This window comes from Astatotilapia calliptera, chromosome 4 (genome assembly GCF_964374335.1).
Source record: "Astatotilapia calliptera chromosome 4, fAstCal68.1, whole genome shotgun sequence".
In the NCBI taxonomy this organism is placed as follows: domain Eukaryota; kingdom Metazoa; phylum Chordata; class Actinopteri; order Cichliformes; family Cichlidae; genus Astatotilapia; species Astatotilapia calliptera.
In genome coordinates, this window is record NC_137425.1 from 6,621,431 (window position 1) to 6,641,624 (window position 20,194).

At 41.1% G+C, this 20,194-nt stretch overlaps 1 protein-coding gene across 3 annotated transcripts in view; it reads left to right on the plus strand.

Annotated features, from left to right (window-relative positions):
• asic2 (acid-sensing (proton-gated) ion channel 2) overlaps window positions 1-20,194 on the plus strand; it is a 400,192-nt gene that overhangs the window by 364,943 nt on the left and 15,055 nt on the right. For all 3 annotated transcript variants that reach the window (XM_026164245.2, XM_026164246.2, XM_026164244.2), the window contains 2 exons: window positions 1,683-1,833; window positions 15,844-15,971. In XM_026164245.2, coding sequence (XP_026020030.1) covers window positions 1,683-1,833; window positions 15,844-15,971 — 279 coding nt within the window. The remainder of the gene's footprint in view (window positions 1-1,682; window positions 1,834-15,843; window positions 15,972-20,194) is intronic.

Sequence of the window (20,194 nt, forward strand, 5' to 3'; positions counted from 1 at the left end):
GGTGTACCTCAAGGCTCAGTTTTAGGCCCTCTTCTCTTCATGATATACATCCTCCCTCTAGGTACCATTTTCCGCAAATTTGATCTTCAGTTTCACTGTTTTGCTGATGACACCCAGTTATATCTCTCTTGCAAACCTGATTCCTCCCTCCCACCTTCCTCCCTTTCAGAATGTCTAAGTGAGTTAAAATCCTGGTTTAGCTCTAATTTTCTAAAGCTCAATGAGGATAAAACTGAGATCCTCCTTATTGGCACCAAATCCAACCTTTTGAAGGCGAACCATTTCTCACTCACCATCGATAACTCCACAGTTTTCCCTTCTCCTCAGGTTAAGAGCCTTGGTGTCATCCTAGACAGTTCACTTTCCTATAAATCTCACATCAATAATCTCACCCGTTCTGCCTACATCCATCTACGCAACATTAACAGATTGCTTCCTTCTCTTTCCACCCAGTCTACGTCCATTCTTGTCCACAGTCTTGTTACCTCCCGTATTGACTACTGCAATTCTCTTCTGCATGGTCTCCCCCAAAAATCCCTCCATAAGCTTCAACTGGTTCAGAACTCTGCTGCTCGCATTATCACCAGAACCCCCTCCTACCAGCACATCACCCCTGTTCTTCAGGAACTTCACTGGCTCCCTGTGAAATTCCGGATAATATTCAAACTTCTTCTGCTCACCTTCAAGGCCCTTCATAACCTCGCTCCTCCTTACCTTTCTGACCTGTTAACCACTACCTGTTCTGCCCGTTCACTTTGATCTTCTTCTTCTATCCAGCTTGCTGTACCTTCCTTCCGCCTCACCACCATGGGAAGCAGAGCTTTCAGCTGCTCTGCTCCCAGGCTGTGGAGCTCTCTGCCCCCAAAAGTGTTTTATCCTACTGTAAAGTGTCCTTGGGTGACTTGAAAGGCCCTCATAAGTAAAATTTATTATTATTATTATTATTATTATTATAATGTTTGATACCGAGCAATTTTTTGATTTTAAACATAGTGTTTGAATAAAAACAGGAACTGATAGAAGTTCAGCAGCACAATATTTTATCATTTAGACGCACCAAACTGCAAACAATAATAGTATTTTACCAAAAGCAATATAGATGCTGTCAAACCATATCCATCTGAAAATCCAAAGGAAAGCACAAAAGCAGAAATGTATTATTAATTCCACTGCTTATTCCCTAGCGCAGTGAATGTAGCACCTGTTGTATTCCACCTTGTGTAAGCAAAGGTGATTTACACTTACACTGGTTCATGTTCATAAAAGCAGCCGTGGAACATGTTTACGTGCACGTGCAAAATGACAACATGTCACAGTAGACCGACTTGCTCCAAATAGGGAGATAATGTGCACAGATGTGTAGTGACAGTGTCATAACTGTGCATATCATAAGAGGGGGAACCAAGCTGAAACCTTTATAGATTCATATTGAAATACATAATAATTGACAACTCAGAGGGAAACATTAGGCTCATGAAAAATCTAATCGCAGCTCGTTATCATTCTATAGATATATATTTAATTGCTAAATTGATGCCTTTGGTGTGAAATAAATCCACTTTTAAATTAGACCCTTCGGTTTGCCGCCAAATGTCTCTACTTCAGTGATATTTTTATAGTCTGAGGTCTCTGTATCATCATCAATAAATCGTAAGTCATCACTTCTCTCTGTCTTCGCTTAGGTGTTCACCAGATATGGGAAGTGCTATATGTTCAACGCAGCAGAGGAGGGGAAGACGCTGCGCACCACCATGAAGGGAGGGACTGGAAATGGCCTGGAGATCATGCTCGACATCCAGCAAGATGAATACCTGCCTGTATGGGGTGACACAGGTAGGCCTGGAAACATGCTCACCATGATGTTCAAAAATAAGTTCATTACTGATTGATTTCCCTTTCAGTACCAGGTTAAAAACAAGACCACTATAGTTAAACGGGGCGATTTCAAATGAAGGATTCATTTTGTTCTCTGCTTTTTTTCTTCACTTGTAGCTTTTTGCTTGATTATATCAGAATCAGAATAAGAATACTTTATTGATCCCTGGGGGAAATTTTTTTTTGTTACAGTGCTCCATTTTAAACTAACAACAATATGATCCATGCAACAGCAATATTTAGTTACTTTGACTGATTTGTACCTCTTTCCTTGATGTGATTGCATCCAGAACTCGTGCAACACTTGCACTTTAGATTCATCCACCTATGAGTCAGTCATTCCTGGTTTTGGTAAAAGCTTGTTTTCGTGTTCTTTTTTTCAATACCTCAAAAACTGTGTTGTTCTAAGCTTCAGCGTTAGCATGCAATATTTCATAAAATGCATTTTACACTGCTTACAAAACATTATTCTATTCCACTCAAACAAGTGGATTTCTTGAGAGTCCACTTGTTTCAGTCAACTCTCAAAGTTATTTCTTTCTTTCCATCGTTTATTTATTTGTCTGTCTGTGTTATGGGGATATTTTAACTGATCTCTTGCAAAGTGAATTTCAGATGGTAAAAATCATTGCAATGTTTAAAAAGCTATTTCCCTAGTTGTAGCCCAAACTGATCCTTTGGGCTGATGGTATTTTTTTTTATTCACTTTATTTACTTTAGACATAATAAATAAAAAAGCAATTTGTGTTTTTTTTGTTTTGTTTCTCCTGATGAAATCTCTTTAGGGACAGATTCATACCGAAAAATTCCAAATCAAAGTTTTAGAAAACTGAATGTGAAATTTTAAAATGCATGAGATGACAGTCATCAGTTTTTTTTAATCCAAACAACTATAAATCTCTTCTTGTTTATACTTGTAAATCAGATGAAAAATGTTATTACCATTCCTGTCTTTTTAAAAAGTAAAAAGTATTGCACTGTATTGAGCTCAATACCCAAGGATTTAATTGAATAGAAGACTTATTTATATAGCTTTTCTAGCCCACATCAAGCACTTCTTGTTGCACGACTGCTGTTGTATTCTCTTTGAGAAAGGCTCTAAGCAAATTTCTCAGGATATTTTCATTTGATGCATCTTCATTTATGCCCAACTGTGGGCATATTTTTCCTTTCAGAATGTAGACGTCTTACAGATCATAATACATATTCAAACTCTTTTCAACTCAAACACTAAAATAGTGGAGCTTTAAATTATCCTATTTAGTGAGATACATGTAAATATCTTATTTTTGATGCAGGGTGACTGTTTAAGGGAGGCTTGTTTTGTAAGCAGTGCCATATTGTAGCACATTGAATGACCAGCTCACGGCTAAAACAAGTGGAAGGGTAGACAGGGGAGTTCACAGCAGCTAGCCAAGCAATGCACAGCTCTGCAGATGGGCATTAGTTTTGGATATTAAAAAACTATCATCAGAAACTCCACGTCCTCTTACTCCTTATCTCGTTCTATTTACACTGGGTTTTGTAGGATTCCACCCAAACCTCCTTTAGGTTTTAATTCAGTTTGAACATGCTGTTCTTCTGCCACCACCCTGACAGCATGTGGAACTCCTTCTCCCAGCAGGCTCCAGTTTTCAGTGCCCTTGTTTATCCCCTTGTGGTTTAATTAGCCTGGATGCACTGAGTCAGCCTCAGCATGGAGCATGCTGCTTCCTCAACTGAGCCAGGTCTCTGTGCTGTCCAGACATGATGGCAACATGCTGCACAGGCCCTAATTCCACATCTCCTCCCACCAGTTATCTTTTTCTCCATCCAGACAACCCACCTTCTTTCCTCCCATGGCTTCCTCTACTGTCCATCATCCAGAAGTGCAGCAGTTGGGTCTCTGGGGTTCTATTAGCACACTACAGTATCCAGGATGCTGCAGGGCAACCATGATAGTCCTCACTTTATCATGACGGACAAACATCGCAAGAAATGTGTTTCATTCTGTGAAAAATGAACAAGACAGATATAACTTTGAGAGGTGGGAGAAAACAGATGGCCTGTTGCCTGGAAACGCAGCTTTCTTCTCGCCATGTTACTGACCAAACTGCTCAGTGAAGGAAATCATAAATGGACAGGATCTGTCTGTTTTTCCTATCCATACTGCTGCCTGCAAAATGAGTCCTCAGCCAGATTTTAAATAGTTAAATTCTCACCAGGAAATTAATTAGAGTAATTAGGACACCATTGTGGTTCATGATCAAGCATTTTTTGTTCTTTCCTCTTATATTCAGCAGGTAAAGTAAGTATGGATCACTGGTTTTCAAAGTAAATATATTTCTTAATATGCAGTTGACATGAAATTCTCACCAGATGTTGGTAACAACCCATCCAATCCACACATGGAAAGAAAATATCAAACCATAAATGTGGATAAATTCAGTTTTGTAACACAGGGAAAAAGTATTGAACATATGAAGAAGGGAGGTGCAGGAAGGCATGGAAGCTCATGACACCAGCTAAAATCTATCACTGATAGATTTTAGCTGGTGTGAAATCTATCAATGCTTACACTTAGTGCAAATTAATACCAGCTGGTTTAGTCCCACCTGATGGCATATAAAAAGGTGTCTCATTACCAAGGTGTCACACAAGAAACACATCAGGATGGATAAAACCAAGCTCACTCAAGACTTTTGCAACCTTATTGCTGCAAAACACGCTGATGGCATTGGTTACAGCAAGCATTTCTATTGAAGGTTCCAATGAGCACTGCTGGAGCCATAATCAGGAAGTGGAAAGAAGATCATTTCGCCATGAACCAGCCGTTAACGGTGGGCCAATCGCAAGATTTCAGGCAGAGGAGTGAAAAGATCAGATGACTAAATGCACTGAGTCGCAATGGCTGAGTGCATTTGAAGAAAAGGGATGTTGAAGCATGTTTGCTGAACAACAATTAGAAAGACCTGTGAAATACTGGGAAATATAGTCTGGTCCCAGGACCAGACCAAACACGAGCTCGTTGGATGCCATAATACAAGTCCATGTTTGGAGGTAAAAAGGCACCATATTTCCCCCCCAAAAACACCATACCAACAGTGAAGGTTAGAGGTGAAAACATTATGGTGTGGGGATGTTTATCACATGGCCCTGGCACACTTTATATATTTGAAGGAATCTTCTACCATCTACCAGGATGATGAAGATTAAATCAGGGTGGGTGATTCAGCAAGACAATGATCCCAAACACACAGCCAAGGAAACCGTGAATTGGTTTCAGAGCAAGAAAATAAGTCTGCAAGATTGGCCTGAACTGAATCTAATTGAGTCTTTGGAAAGAACTGAAGCTCACAGTTCATAGAAGGAGCCCACAGAACCTTCGGGATTTAAAGACTGCTTGTATGGAAGAATGGGCTAAAATCAGACCTGGACAATGCATGCCATTAGTTTTAACATATAGGACCTGTCTTGAAGCTGTCATTGCAACAAATGCTTGTGTACAAGGTGTTAAATACATTTCAGTAAGCGTGCTCAAAGCTTTTTCCCTGTGTCATTTCTTCTTATTACAAATAATTTATGGCTTGATTTTGTTGCATGTGTGGACTGGGTGGGCTGTTACCAACGTCTGGTGAGAATTTCATGTCAATAGAATCTTAAGAAATATATTTAGAAAGCTGATGACGTCATCAGTACTTATTTTACCTGCAGCTTAACTGCTGCTCGAAAGAGTTTCCACAGAAAACTGTTATATGGTGGGAGTTTTCAGCCAAGCTTTTTTATGTTTTTATTTTATACTGGATGGGGGCTTATAAGAACACATGCATAAGGACAAACTGCTTTTAGAAAGAAAACATGTGCAGGACGTTCTTTTAAGCAAGCCAGAAACTGAAGCACAGCCCAGTCAGAGCAAATCTGAGTGCCAGGACATCATCTTCTACTGGGTCATCTGATAAACATTTTACCCATCTAATTGGCAAATCTCATACAGAGTATGCTATTTAGGCTTGTTTGGCATGCATACAGTACCTGTACATCAGTGAGCAAATTTGTCAATGTAAGGAGGGAAGGAACTGGATTATTAAGTAAATATTTTTGCTTTGGCTGTTTTAAGAGCGCTCTAGTACTACATTAAACCTCTGAAAATTTCATAATACCTAGAGTTCATCCGTTTTTCCATTTAAAGTCAGCAAGCAGTCTTTATGCACTCAGCACCCTGTCCATTCAATAGCACAACAGTGTTTGTAGAATAATGAAAAGCTCCTCAGACACATTACAGGCAAAGCCGCAAACTGTGATGACACTGAAGTCCAGTCCTTTCTTATATCAGATATATTTGTGTTTTCATCATCATCACAGAGGATTGCTTTTAAGATAAAGTCAGCCCTTGTGTAAAAAAAATAGGCTGTTCTAAACAGCCAGTTGTATTGTGCTCTGGTTGAAGGGATGCAGATTGTAAGAGATTTGCAAAGAATCACAGAGTCAGGAGTTTCTGTCTTCTTCTGTTGTCTATTTTCCCTCTGTTTGCCATTCATCTTATCAGATTTTAGCTTCCATCATATATGGCAAACAGGAAAGTGCAACCCAAACAAGCCTCAGAGTCCGCCGTTAAAATCGTGCCTTGTCTGTACATTTTCTGTCTGCCGTTAGGAAATGAAAGCGATGGTGAAAACACTGAGAAAGGGAGCAGGTTTTTTTTTAATTTCAGCAGCAGGTTAAGCCAAGTGCAAGTGGAATTGGAAAGTCCTTGATCCTTTTATCTTTACTTTTTGTATCTTTTCCTTTTGTGATGTCAGTGTGATGTTCTCATGTGCAATCTTTTGTGTGTGGGGTTTTTTTTCTTGGATATTTAGACTGCATCTTTGATTGAACTGTATTGTTTCTTAAATTGATGAGGGGAAAAAACACAAGGGATCAGTTTAATTTTTAATTAATCTGCCATCCAAATATTATGTTTAGTTGGGTATTTTTACATGATTGTGGGTCAAAAAAATCTTTCTTCACATCTTAGCTACAGTAGCATAGGTGGCACATCTGAATGCTTTGCTCATTTGCTGCTTTTTGCTGTTTCATTCAGTCTGCTTGGAAACTATTATTACTCTTCATGTCAAGATTTTGCAAAGCCAGCATTTTAGCTCTGTATGATTTGTCTGTTGCTCAGATTTGTCTACAATGTTTCTATCTGAATATGAATTGAATTGATGTTGCTGTAGCTTTTTACAAAAAAATGCCAGACATAAGACTGAATACAGAATCCGGTTGAATTCATTTATGTTGAACAGAGAAGCCGAGTACTGAATGAACATAAACATAGATTGAGTATTCAAAAAATGTAGAGATGTGAACTTTTCCATGAAGGCTGGAAAACTTGTGAGCTGTTAAAGATCATATGGTATGATCAAACAGTCCAGAAAAGTTGCTAAATGGACCTCATGGTGGGAATTTCGGAAGGTGAAAAATGTGAGTGCATTTAAGAAATTGATTTTAGTTCAACACAAGTTGAATTTTTATATATGAAACTGCACAGCGCATGAATATATGCTATAGAAGTCAGCATCATCTTTCTGGGGCTGTGGTTAGTCACAGTTATTCCTGACGCTAAATGCTGGACATGTGCTCACAAGTCTGTGCTTTAAGTCCTCTTGATTCCAGAGGTCAACAAGGCATTTTTTGTGCTGTGAGCTGCAGCTCAACTGGGGAAAAGAAAGAGAAGAAAGAAAGAGGGAAATAAAAACAGCAGGGAAGAGGAACGGTAATAAAGGGCAAAAGAAAAAAACAACAAAACAAACAAACAAAATACATATATCAATCACATCGATCACCTGTTGAGAAAGAAGAAAGAGAAAACAATCAAAAACAAAGCCACAGCCCCGTCCTCCAGGGCATGGAGCAGGTATGGAGGAGATCAAGACTCCAGACATCCAGAGGCCCTCAGAACACAAGAGACCAAGGAAGACCAACAGAGGGGCAGCCGCGCCACTATCCCAGAAAGAACTGAGGAGAGCCCCAGATGAGGGCTCACTCAGCAGCCGTGGAGCAGAAGCCGGGGGGTTGCAGTGACGTGCCCGTGAGCTCCGCCGGCAGCCAGCTGTGCCAGAGTGACCGAGCCTCAGGCCGAGGGCACCCCACCCCCGAAGTGACCCGAGCGAGCCCCAGGCTCCAGGCCCCGACAAGCAGCCACCAAGGAGTGAGCCAGTGTGTACCCGGATGCCCATCCCCAGACACAAAGAACCACCAATGCACCAATGTCTGAGGGCATCTGCCACCGGCAGGGGGAGTGGTGGTGGTGATAGGCGGGCGGGCGGGCGGGGGGGGGATAGGCCTCCATACCTTGGAGGGCCTGAGATGTCCCTAGAGAGGTGGCGTCTGATACCCGACCTGACATATAGACACAGTACATCCATTCCCACCCTCATGCTCTCATATGCAATTACTCAGCGCTCACCCAACGTGGAGACAGACATAAATAGACACTGTACACACAATCACACTCCCCAAGCGTACTCTATACCCCAGGTCTAGGTACCCTTGCCCCTGGAGGGGGAAACTGCATCCAGACCCAGGTAGTGTTACCCTTTTCCCTGGGGTGGAGAGAAGCAGACCGCCCCGACTCCGCAGCAGCAGGGAGGCTCCACATTCCAGACCCCAATCGGACGGCCAACTCCTCCTCCCACACACATACATCAACTCCTTGATGTATGTGTGTTTTAAGGTGCATATAAAACCCAGGAGGGCGTGGAGCTACCTGCCAGAGAGCAGCAGCGCATAGCCCCTCATGATAGCCCTCAATGTCCATCCGACATTTGTGCTCCACTAGCTTCCTTATTTATTTATTTTAAAGATAAAACCTTATTGTAGTGGTTTACACATTTGTTTGGCAAGCAAAAGGTTGCTGGTTCATTTCCATTTAGAGATACAAATTCTCTTCTGGGTTGTGTCAGGAAAGGCAAATCAAACATGCGGAGCTACCCACTGTGACCACCCCTTGTGACAAGAGAGTAACCGAAAGTAGCTTCTTTTTTTAATTTATTTTTTTACAGGTCAGCTTTAAGGTGATTTTTTCCTTCTTTTTCCACTGAGCCATAGTCTCTGGTGGCTTTCTCCATGTTGCACCTTGAGGTAATTTTGTTTCCCTATAAAGAGAAATGGGGTCTTGGCAGTATTTCTGATTGCAAGCAGGCCTATCAGCAATTCAGAATGATTCTAAATTGCTAAATTATGCACTTTGGTAAAGATAAAAGTGTCAGGTTCACACATTGTAAGAATCTGATTGTAATTCTAGAAACAGCTCAATATAGTAATGAGTAAATGAGCCCCAACACAAGCATGTGCACGACTAGGTTAACATCCGCACTGTTTGCACACTACTTTATCATGTTCGGATTACCATCTGTCTCAGTAAGTATGTATTTACTGAAATAAAAGGACACATTTAAATGTTGAACTGATGCTTGATTAGAAGGAAAGAGAGGAAGAAATAGAGCTTATTTGTTTTCATCTGACGATCATACATTTTTTATTGGACCAAGAGGAATGCAAAAAGTCAAGATGATAATAAAAAGAAACAAGCACATCAAATATAAACTGTAGTCAGTCGCTAAGTGTAATACATGAGCATTAATAACTTGGTAACTTGGTAACTACCAAGATTTAAGATGGCGGCGCGCACAGACGCAGCGGCCCGGAGCTCCTACACTTTTGCACTTTTGGTGGTACTGTGTATTATTTCACACAGTCTGGGGTTACTTCAATACAACAGAGATGATCTACTATTGCTAAGGATTGTCTTATTGCATTGGAGTCACACTGGGTTAAATATGTACACTTGGGTTTTAAGGGGTATTTATTATTTTCTTCTTTTTTTTGGGTTGTATGGAAGCCCCAAACGCAATTTCATTGTTCTTGACAATGACAATAAATAAATAAATACTAAAAATAATAATAATAATAATAATAATAATGGATTGCATTTATATAGCGCTTTTCTAGGCACCCAAAGCGCTGTACAATTCCACTATTCATTCACTCTCACATTCACACACTGGTGGAGGCAGCTACAGTTGCAGCCACAACTGCCCTGAGGCAGACTGACAGAAGCGAGGCTGCCATATCGCGCCATCGGCCCCTCTGGTCAACACCAGTAGGCAGTAGGGTAAAGTGTCTTGCCCAAGGACACAACGACCAGGACAGAGAGAGCAGGGGGATGGAACCGGCAACCTTCTGGTTACAGATGAGCTTCCCAGTCCCCTGAGCCACGGTCGCCCCAAGACATTCACATGATTATACAGAGTTTATGAGTGAAGGCTTCTTATATTCACTTTCTTTTGAAATTTTTCTTCCGCTTGCCAGCTGCCAAGTCATTTTTGCTCTCCTACATTACACCCATAATACAGACCTTTTATAAAGCCTGACATGCCCAGTCCTTAATGTGACAAATCCTGTAGAAAGGTGAAATAGAGAGAGGAAGGTGATAGGCCGTGGTAGAACTTTTTCATCATATCTTTTGCACACTATTCATGCACCCACAGTCTTGCATGCACAGATCAGTCGATCGTCTTCTTTTGCTTACTTCTCTGTTTGCCCATAGTGAGCTGAAACCTGAAGGGGAATGGAGGTGAAATCAGAACACCACCTGCATTTAAACAGTCAAACAAAGCAAGCAGGATTCAGGTTATGACTGTAGCTTTTGATAGCATCCTAAGTTAGTCCAGCCCTCTGACTGCACAGAGGGCAATATAAGTCAAATGAGTGTGACTGCAGTGATGAAATAGATGGTAACTGCAGATCTGTGATTCTGCTAAAGCTATGGTCATATGTAGCAAACATCATTATTCACGATCCCCTTGATCATCTTTTGATAAGGGAAGATGAACTGATGGGAGCACAAACAAGCACAGCCATTCCCATTTGCTCTGATCTCTTATGCTCACACATGCGCGCACATATGTACTACTAATAACACATTTTCAATCACAGCAAGAGATCATTGTTTCATGTGCTGCATCTTATTCTGTGTAAATTGATGTCTTGTTATGAGAGATAAAGGTCTCGAACAGTCTGATTCTAGTGTCTTACAACTAAGCAACATTCATTTGCAGGACAGTTAGCTTATTTGGTGTTCTTTATCATCATTTATTACCTTCATGCAGTTGCTCTTCACTGCTGGATTTGTTTCTATTAGCTATGTAATGCAAGACAACTGGGTGTGAATAAAAGCTAATGTAAAGTCAAGCTTTTTCCAGCTTGTCATTTGCGTGAATATGCTGCTTTTTGTAGGCTATGTGGGAAGTTAGTGTCTTTTTTTTTTGTCAGGAAAACACAAATCAGCACAAGTATGATGATTAGCTCTTTCCACATTTTATAGACCAACACGTTAACTGAAAAATCGTGGTTAATTGCTAATAAAAATACTGCCATGGCTTGATTCTGAGCTATATATGTGTCTGCTTCTGCTAAAATAACATTTTAATCCCCTGTTGGAATAAAATAAAATTGATAGTTGATATGTGAATACTCTGGAAAGGCGAGCTACCTGGTGAGTACTAGAACTGCTGTCTGTGACATCCTGTAGAGACTTTTGATTTGAAGGGAATCTCGGAAGAAATTATGCACACAGTTTGTTAGCTTCGCCTGATGGTGCAGCTGCTGCGATGGGCTACTAAGAGAGGAGCAGACACACTCCCGTGTAAAAAGATCAACCCGAACATGACCATCATTCACAGAGAGCCAGGTCGTTTTCTCATATTTATTAGCTGTCAAATGCGAAAGTCTGCTACTGATCTCAGTGAATGATCGGGTCTTGTCTGCCTGGAAATTTGCAGATTTGGGTAAAATAGGGTGACATGCTGCAGTTTCTGCTCTTCAGAAAAGCAGAAAAATCATCATCAAATAGACTGTTTTATAACTCTGATATGGAGAGACAGCCTCATTCTTGAGGAAGATTGAGGCTGACTTGACAGTTTTCGAGAGGACAACACCCTCCATCAAGAGGATGAGCCACAGAAGGTCATTGCTGAAAAGGGTGGCTGTTCACAGAGAATGAAAACTTGACTGGAAGAGAAAAATGAAAATATTTAAAAGTCAGTTCAAGAACTTGGGAGAGCTTAACATGCTGTGGACTGCAGCTGGTGTCAGTGAATCAAGAGCCATCACATACCAGCGTCTTCAGGAAAGGGGCTACATCTGTCGCATTCTTAATATCAAGGGACTCCTGAACCAGAGATGACATCAAAAGTGTCTTATTTGAACTAAGGGGAAAAAGAGCCGGACTGTTGCTCAGTGGTCCACTGTCCTCTTTTCAGATGAAAGTAAACTTAGCATTTCATTTAGCAATCAATATCCTAGATTCTGGAGGAAGAGTGGAGAGGCCCTGAATCAGGGGTAATTGAAGTCCAGTGTGAAGTTTCCACAGTTTGTGATGATTTTCAGTGCCATGCCATTTCCTGATGTTGGCAGTGGTTGGTCCACTGGATTTTATCAGGTCCGAAATCAACTTGGCCCTCTAACTGTGGCTCTTCATGCTTCCATCTGCTGACAAGCTTTTGAGAGGTGCAGATTTTCCAGCAAGACTTATCCCCTGCCCCAAGTGCCAAAACTACCACTATTATACTGACCACATTATAACTGTGCTTTATTGGCCAGCCAACTCACCTGACCTGAACTACTGTTAAGAGGGAGATGAGTAAGCTGATCTCCTCCATTCCACTGCATGGAATGATTTTTAACAAAGGAGCCCTACTCAGTCTTCGAACGTATAAATGAACATATTTCCAAACACTGGACGAAAATAAAAACTTTTTAAGTAATCTTAGGAAACATGATGTGAGCTATGCAGTCCTGTAAAGAGGACAGAAATAATGACTTTCACTATGACTTTATGTGTCTCACATTATTTTGTAGGAATTTTGGCCCAATTTATTTACAATGTCGCCTAAGTTCTTTGAGGTACATTCAGCTGTGTGTTGCATTGAGGTAACACTGAGTTACCCTCAAGAATTGGTCAAGCAGCAGCAGCATTCGCCTCCCTCCGATGGCGCCTCTGGAAGAAGAGGCCTCATCACCAAAATCCGCCTGTCACGCACACTGGTATTGCTCATTCTTCTCCATAGATCCGAGACCTGGGTCATCCTCAAGCATGACCTCAACAAGCTCGAGGTCTTCCAAACGCGTTGTTGGTGTCAGATTCTCCAAGTGTCCCTTAATGACCGTCTCAGCAATAGTGCAATATGTAGTCAATGTCACCAAAAGCCCTCGATGGAAGAGCTGGTCCAGAAGTGACGACTACAATGGTTTGGCCACATCTGCTGCATGCAAGCAACTATCGCCTGCCATATCGCCTTCTGCTGCAGCAGCGGCCCGCCCACTGGAGAATCAAGCATGACACGCCCAAGAAGACTCGGATCAAGCAAATTGAATGATCTTAAACAACGGTGTCTAATGTGCGAGTCCATCGTTGAACAAGATGGAAACCCTACGGCACTCACAGCGACGTATTGATTTCGTGGACAACCTAGCCTGCTGGCCAATTTTGTCTTTCCAGGCACAAAAGAAAAAGTTGATCACTTTTTGTAGAGGTGCTCACACTTGCTGTTGATCAGTTAATCAAGTACATTTCATTAGCAGCACCTGACTGTCACTTATCCCCTTAATTGCTGTGGGAGGAGTAACATTATATTTAGTTTTTCACGGCACTGTATAGAACCCTATGGAAACTTTATTTTCCTCATTTCTGTAGCCCACAAAAAGAAAAATGAAGTAAAACAAGCAATTGAAATATTTTGAAATATTTAATTTTGAAATATTTCATGAATATAAAAATTTACCCATTTTATGCAAAATTAGGGGAACCTGGAAAAAAATATATATTATTGAGCTACTGCTTGCAGAAATACAATGTAAAAACTTGTTAAATGTCCCTTGGCAAAATAAAAACCAGCAGAGAATATATGCTGCAGTTATTGTTTATGCTGACAGCCTTTGTTTATTTGCTACTCATATAAATACAGTTTTGTCATATATATACGATTAAAAGACATTAGACAGCACACAGTCTCACAGGGTGACATACTCCTTTATTAAATAAAACAGCCAGCATAGTTAGTGTCAGTAGCTCAGGGATGAAATTCTTTGTTTACACTGTTAAGTGCTCATTTTAATGAAGGATTATGTCATCCAGTACAACAGAAGGGCTCTTTAATGGTTTTTAATCGTCTTTGGACAACAGTGGCTAATTATGTGCAGTCTTACAGTGCTAATGGGGCATTTGTTACAGCATTATAACAGTAATAGTATAAAAAAGACATATTTGGGTATTGTGTTTCTCTTTTAACAAGTCCCACTATAAATAACCATATAAAGACAAATATGCTACACTGAATAATTATTGTTCTGTGACATGTTCTTAAGCAGTGGGGTGAAAAAATAGTTAAAATTATGTAAAGTAATATCAACTAGCTGAAAAATTGTGAATCTATGATAGAGATGCTCATTAAAAAAAATGTAACTAGACAGACGAAATTTCTCGCATCACTGAATAGTCCAATCTCAGTATATGTGCAGGGGAGGCTTCGAGTTTTCACATTACACATGTTTGTGTTTCCTATTAGATCACACTAGGCTGTCAAGCTGTCAACATGCCAAACCGAAGATTAAAATTAAGCCCTGCAGTTTCCCTCCTTGAGCAGATGAAACCATCGTCAAACTGAATTCGTGTTCAATGATATGCCAAATTTGGCTCAAGCATCAGAGGGGGGGAAAAAATCCCCAAAACTCCATATACACTTTTTGATTGACGCTATACTTTTAATCGTTCAGGTCAGAACCCTTGAAACAGCAACTGCAAGCGAGACCAGCTGCAAACCATGTCAATGTTTTTGTATTCTAATGCAAGCAAATCTCAGCAGCGTCCTCTGTGCTCATGTCCCCACATACTTTTGACCATATGGTATTTACAACATGCACAGATGTTGTGCTGCAGTTGCATGTAAATCACCCTAGTCCAGTGGAAATTTTGATGAGACATTAAATTTGTTAGCTACAGATAAGGCTGTCATCACAAAAGAGATGATCTATTCAAAAGACGTGAAAGATTCAACAGTGCACAGGATGAAGAACAACAACAATTCCTCCCCCACACATGAATACAGTGTCAGCATCTCTCATCTTGTTTTACATGCACACACCTCCCTGTACTTACTCTCTCAGAAACGTGGACTGATTATCTCTCTCATACAGCCAATGTTTCTTTCATACCCTTTTACACACAACTGATGCTCTCAAACACAGAGCAGGAAAAAAAGCACGTTTGAGCCCTTCATCTGTTGCTAAACGTGACTGCATCCACGCCGTCGTCATATCAGTCACTGCAGATGTTTGATTGATGAGTGGATCAGTGAGGGCTGATGCCGTTGTGCATCTGTGTGAGCAGTATGTCGATTTGCGAACGACTCCAGTATCTTGGCTGCCGAGCACCCCGAGGTGTCAGGCTGATCAGCTGGCAGGGGAATGCCGTGATTGAATGTCCAGGAGCAGGCGGCTGAATGTGAGGACACGGAGAGAGAACATTATCGATTTCTGCAAAAATCGCTCTCTCTTTGACCATAAATATTATGGCCCTTTTGGTGCTTGCTTCTGTGAGTGTGTGTGTGTGAGTGCATACAAGTGCTCTGAATAAAAGGATAATAGTCCTTTCAGCTACGGAGTCAGCACTGAACCTGTTTTACTGTCTCTATGATGTCACAACAAATCACATAGCACCTCTCAAGCGTGTTTATTATAATAAAGGCAATCCTACGTCTATGGCTTTGACTCAAAATCCCTGAAATGCGTCACTGAACGATTGTTTCCAACATTAATTTTGCTTTTGAGTTCAAACAGCTTTCAAACAACTTACCTGAACCACTCAGAAAGCCAGCGACATTCAGAGCAAATTTCTGTTTATTAAGAGATTACATTAACTAACAGATCTCGCCGTTTCTTTTCTTCCAGAAGATACAGCCTTTGAGGCAGGTGTGCGGGTACAAATCCACAGCCAGGCAGAGCCTCCATTCATTCACGAACTGGGCTTCGGTGTGGCGCCTGGCTTCCAGACGTTTGTAGCAACACAGGAGCAGAGGGTAGGTGTCTCTCACTCTCTAACTACAGTTAATGGTTAGTTAAAATCTTCTCTCGTCTTTGTGCAGTTTTTCACTCCTTTTTCACATATAAAGCATATCTCACAGTGATAAATGGGACAAAAAAGTATGTGATAAAAAACCTGCCATAACAGGACTGTGAGATTTTCTGCAGGCGTGTGAGTGGATTTGTGTGGAAGCCCATGTGGGTCCCCGTAGTCTGAACTTTCAATTGGCCTCTGTGGTCTCTTGATGATTGTTGGCAGACAAATGATGAACTTCCCTCCATTTACTGGCTTTGACCTTTCTGGAAGAGAGGATCTTCACTCAGTCTCAGCCTTATTCAATCACACTGAAGCTTTCTCACATCACACATGGCCAGTTTTAAAGGCTGCAAGACTCACAGGCACAGCAGTTGTATATGATGTAAATAGCATTTTCAGCGTCACCATTCTCTTCTTCATAAAGTTGGGCTTTTTTCTGTTTTCTTGAGACCTGAGTTGATAAAACTCCACAAAAGGTGTTTCTACACTGCCAGAGTGAATATATTTCTACTTTAGCTCCTGTGAGCCTTGTCAGTTTACTGAGATTATTAGTTCTGTCTTTCACATTTACCTTTTGTGGCTCTATGTCTTATTTCTTTTTCTTTCTGCCTACCTCCTTCTCCTTTCTTCTCTCACAGTGAGGCTTTTAGAAATATATTGTCTGGCTCAATAGCAGGAGTTGACTAGATTGCCCTTTTTTGAGAAGGCAGATTTCTGTCAAGATAAATTCATTGCCATCTCATTTTTAGAATGGCCTGTGCATCTGGCATGAGAAATGAAATATCTTTTGAAAACTGCTGCTGTCAGTTAGTGCATTTAAAGTTTAAGGTTTACAGCACACACAAAAACAGATTTTATTTTGGCCAATCAAGGCCATTGGATACTAGATAAACCATATAATGAACAAAAAAACCCCACTGGACCAGAAAATCAAGCCAACAAAGGAAGCCAGAGGAAATTGGCTTTAAATATCCACAAAACTGAATCAAAATGATGGTTAACCAGATCAAGTTACACTTAAATTTGAATCTTTTATTCAAAGTAGCTGCTGAAAGTCATAATTGGTTCCCTTAGTGCTTAAATAGCTGGTAAAATTCAGACCTACAATCCTAATTTCAAGAAGACTGATTCAAAATCTAAATACAGTTATAATGCAGTGATTTAGGAATGTCACAAACCCATGTTCTCTTCACAAACAAAAGAGAAAACACATCAATTATTTAAATTAACACATTGCACTATTTTATGCTAAATATATTGAGTTTGATGGCAACAACACATCACGAAAAAGTCAGGACAACAAATGACTGGAAAGGCAAGTGGAAAAGGAAACAGCTGGAGGAACATTTTCTAACCCATTAGGTTAATTGGTAAGAGGCTGATATAAAAAGAACATCTTCGAAAGGCAGAATTTCTCAGAAGTAAAGATGAACAGAGCTGTTTGCAACAAAACATTGTTTATAAATCAGAGAATAGTTTCAGAATAATGTTCTTCAGTGAAAAATTGTGAAACATCTCATTATCTAATCATCACAATATTCTGTGAATCCGGAGAAATCTCTGTGTGAGGGATCTGCTAAATAATCCGTATTGTTATCTTTGGGGCCTCAAGCAGCTCTACAGTAAAAACAGAAATGCTTCTGTCATGGAAATCCCTGTAAGGGCTCAGGAACATTTCTGGAAATCAGTGTTGGATTTACTGCCAAGCAGCATTGTTACAACAAAGAAATAATCGACTAAACATAACCTAAACTTAACCTAACTTTTTGTTCCAAGTTTATCTGCTGCTTCTCTATTAGCAGCCAGTTCTCACCCCCAACTTATCACATAGTGCCTCATAGACAGGAACCTTTGATATCTCTTTTTGACGCAGTAGGTTCAAATTCAAATTTTATTTGTCACACACACAACCATACACAGTATGACATAAGGTGAAATGCCTGTAGCTGTGCAATGCATTGCCCGACCATTAAATGACAGTGGTTTTACAGTATTTACAATTTACAGGTTATTACAAAATTTACAGATTTAACTTAGAAATTTACAGTAAAAATGTGCAAATAGCAGAAAGAGATTATAAATTATAGGAAGTGTGCATGAAGAAGAACCAGAGTGCGTGTGGTGATGTGATGTGTGTGAGAGAGTCCAGTCCTACACCTGGTTCAGGGCCTGAATAGCCTGGGGGAAGAAGCTCCTCCTCATTCTCTCTGTTTTGGCCTTAAGGGAGCGGAAGCGCTTCCCAGACCTCAACAGTGAGAAGACTCGATTGTTGGGATGGGAGAGGTCCATCATAATCTTCCTAGCTTTGGTCTTGCACCGCTTGGTGTAGATGGACAGCAGGTCAGGGAGCTCTGATTGAATGATGCGTTTGGCCGAGCGCACCACTCTTTGCAGATCTCGTCTGTCCTGCTTGGTGCTGTTCCCAAACCAGGTGCAGATGTTTCCCGTCAGGACGCTCTCGATGGTGCAGGAGTAGAAGTTCTTGAGCACCTTCAGTGGCAGATGGAAGTCTCTAAGTCTTCTGAGGAAGAAGAGACGCTGACGGGCTTTCTTAACCAGGGTGTTGATGTGGCAGGACCATGACAGGTCCTGAGTGATGTGGACACCCAGGTATCAGAAACTGTCCACTCTCTCCACTGGCATGCCAGTGGTGAGTGGTGAGTGAGATGGAGGGGGAGACTTGTTTTCCTACCCTCACTGATTGGAGTCTGTCTGTGAGGAAGTTGAGGATCCACTGACACAGTGATAAGCTGAGTCCTAGATCCGTCAACTTGGTGAAAAGCTTAGAGGGAATTATTGTGTTGAATGCTGAACTGTAGTCCACGAACAGCATCCTAACATAATTCCCTCTGCCAGTGTCCAGGTGACTCAGGGATGTGTGGAGCAGGTGAGATATGGCATCGTCTGTGGAACAATTAGTCCGGTAAGCAAACTGAAGTGAGTCGATGGTGGCAGGAAGTGAAGAAGTGATGTGATCTCTCATCAGTCTTTCAAAACACTTCATCACAATTGAAGTCAGTGCTACTGGACGGTAGTCATTGTGGCAAGCAGGCTGTTGTTTCGTTGGAACAGGAACAATAATGGACTGTTTGAAGCACGTGGGAACCACAGCTTGGGCCAGGGAGAGGTTGAAGATCTCCGTGAACACCAATGCTAGCTGGTCAGCGCAGGCTCTCAGGAAACGGCCAGGGATTGCATCTGCTCCTGTTGCCTTCCTGGTGTTCACCCCCCTGAAAGTGTTCCTCACGGCATGCTCTGTGATGATGAATGCATTGTCTCCACTCCGAGCGCGCGCAGCCGTTTGTTGTTTTAATTGCTGCGGCGTCGAAGCGAGCGTAAAACGTGTTCAGCTCATCAGCCAGTGAAGCGTCGGCATTCATCATTGAAGAAGCTGGTCGTAAACATGTTGTTCTACTTTTTGTGTATTTTTTGGTTTGTATCATCACTGTCTGGGATGTTTCCAGTTTCAAATCTTATGAGGAAATTGGATGGTTGTTATCAATCCCTTGCATGCTGTCAGTATGTTACCTCCTCTCCCGTCTAGGTGGTTATCACATCACGGGAAAGGAAATAACTATCAGCAGTGTGATTCCACACATGCTGACACACACACACAGAAACACGAAGAGTGGCTAGAAGAGAAGAGGATGTTTAAAGCACTTGACTTCTCTGTGCCGTACAAGCTCGGGTCTCATCTGTTGAACTTGATATCATTTAGGCACCAAAAATACTTAAGATTGGAAAAGAACATATTTAACGCACATTTTACAAAGATACATTATATGTGCATGTGCACACAGCCTCTAGATGTCATATCTATACAATATGTCTTGCTGTCTTATCACTGAGTAGACTGGACAATGACAGTATACTCAACCTTACTGAAGGCAGAGGAGGGCACCTGCCAGCAATATTTATGGATCTGATAACAACTAAATAAGGTGTGTGAAATATGCCACGATGGTAATGCAGAAAAGTAAAAAAACAAACAATGGTCTAAATATATCGGAGACAGGACTTGTAGTGCTGTTTTCTGTTTTGTTGTTATATTTTCCAATCCAGCAAAATTATGTTAGCAATGCCCAGCACATTGGAAAATGAGGCCAAAGTAAATCAGTAAGGTATTCCAGCGTGAATGTTAGGAACTTATCGTGAACAAAATGTAGTTGAAACCTTGCCTCT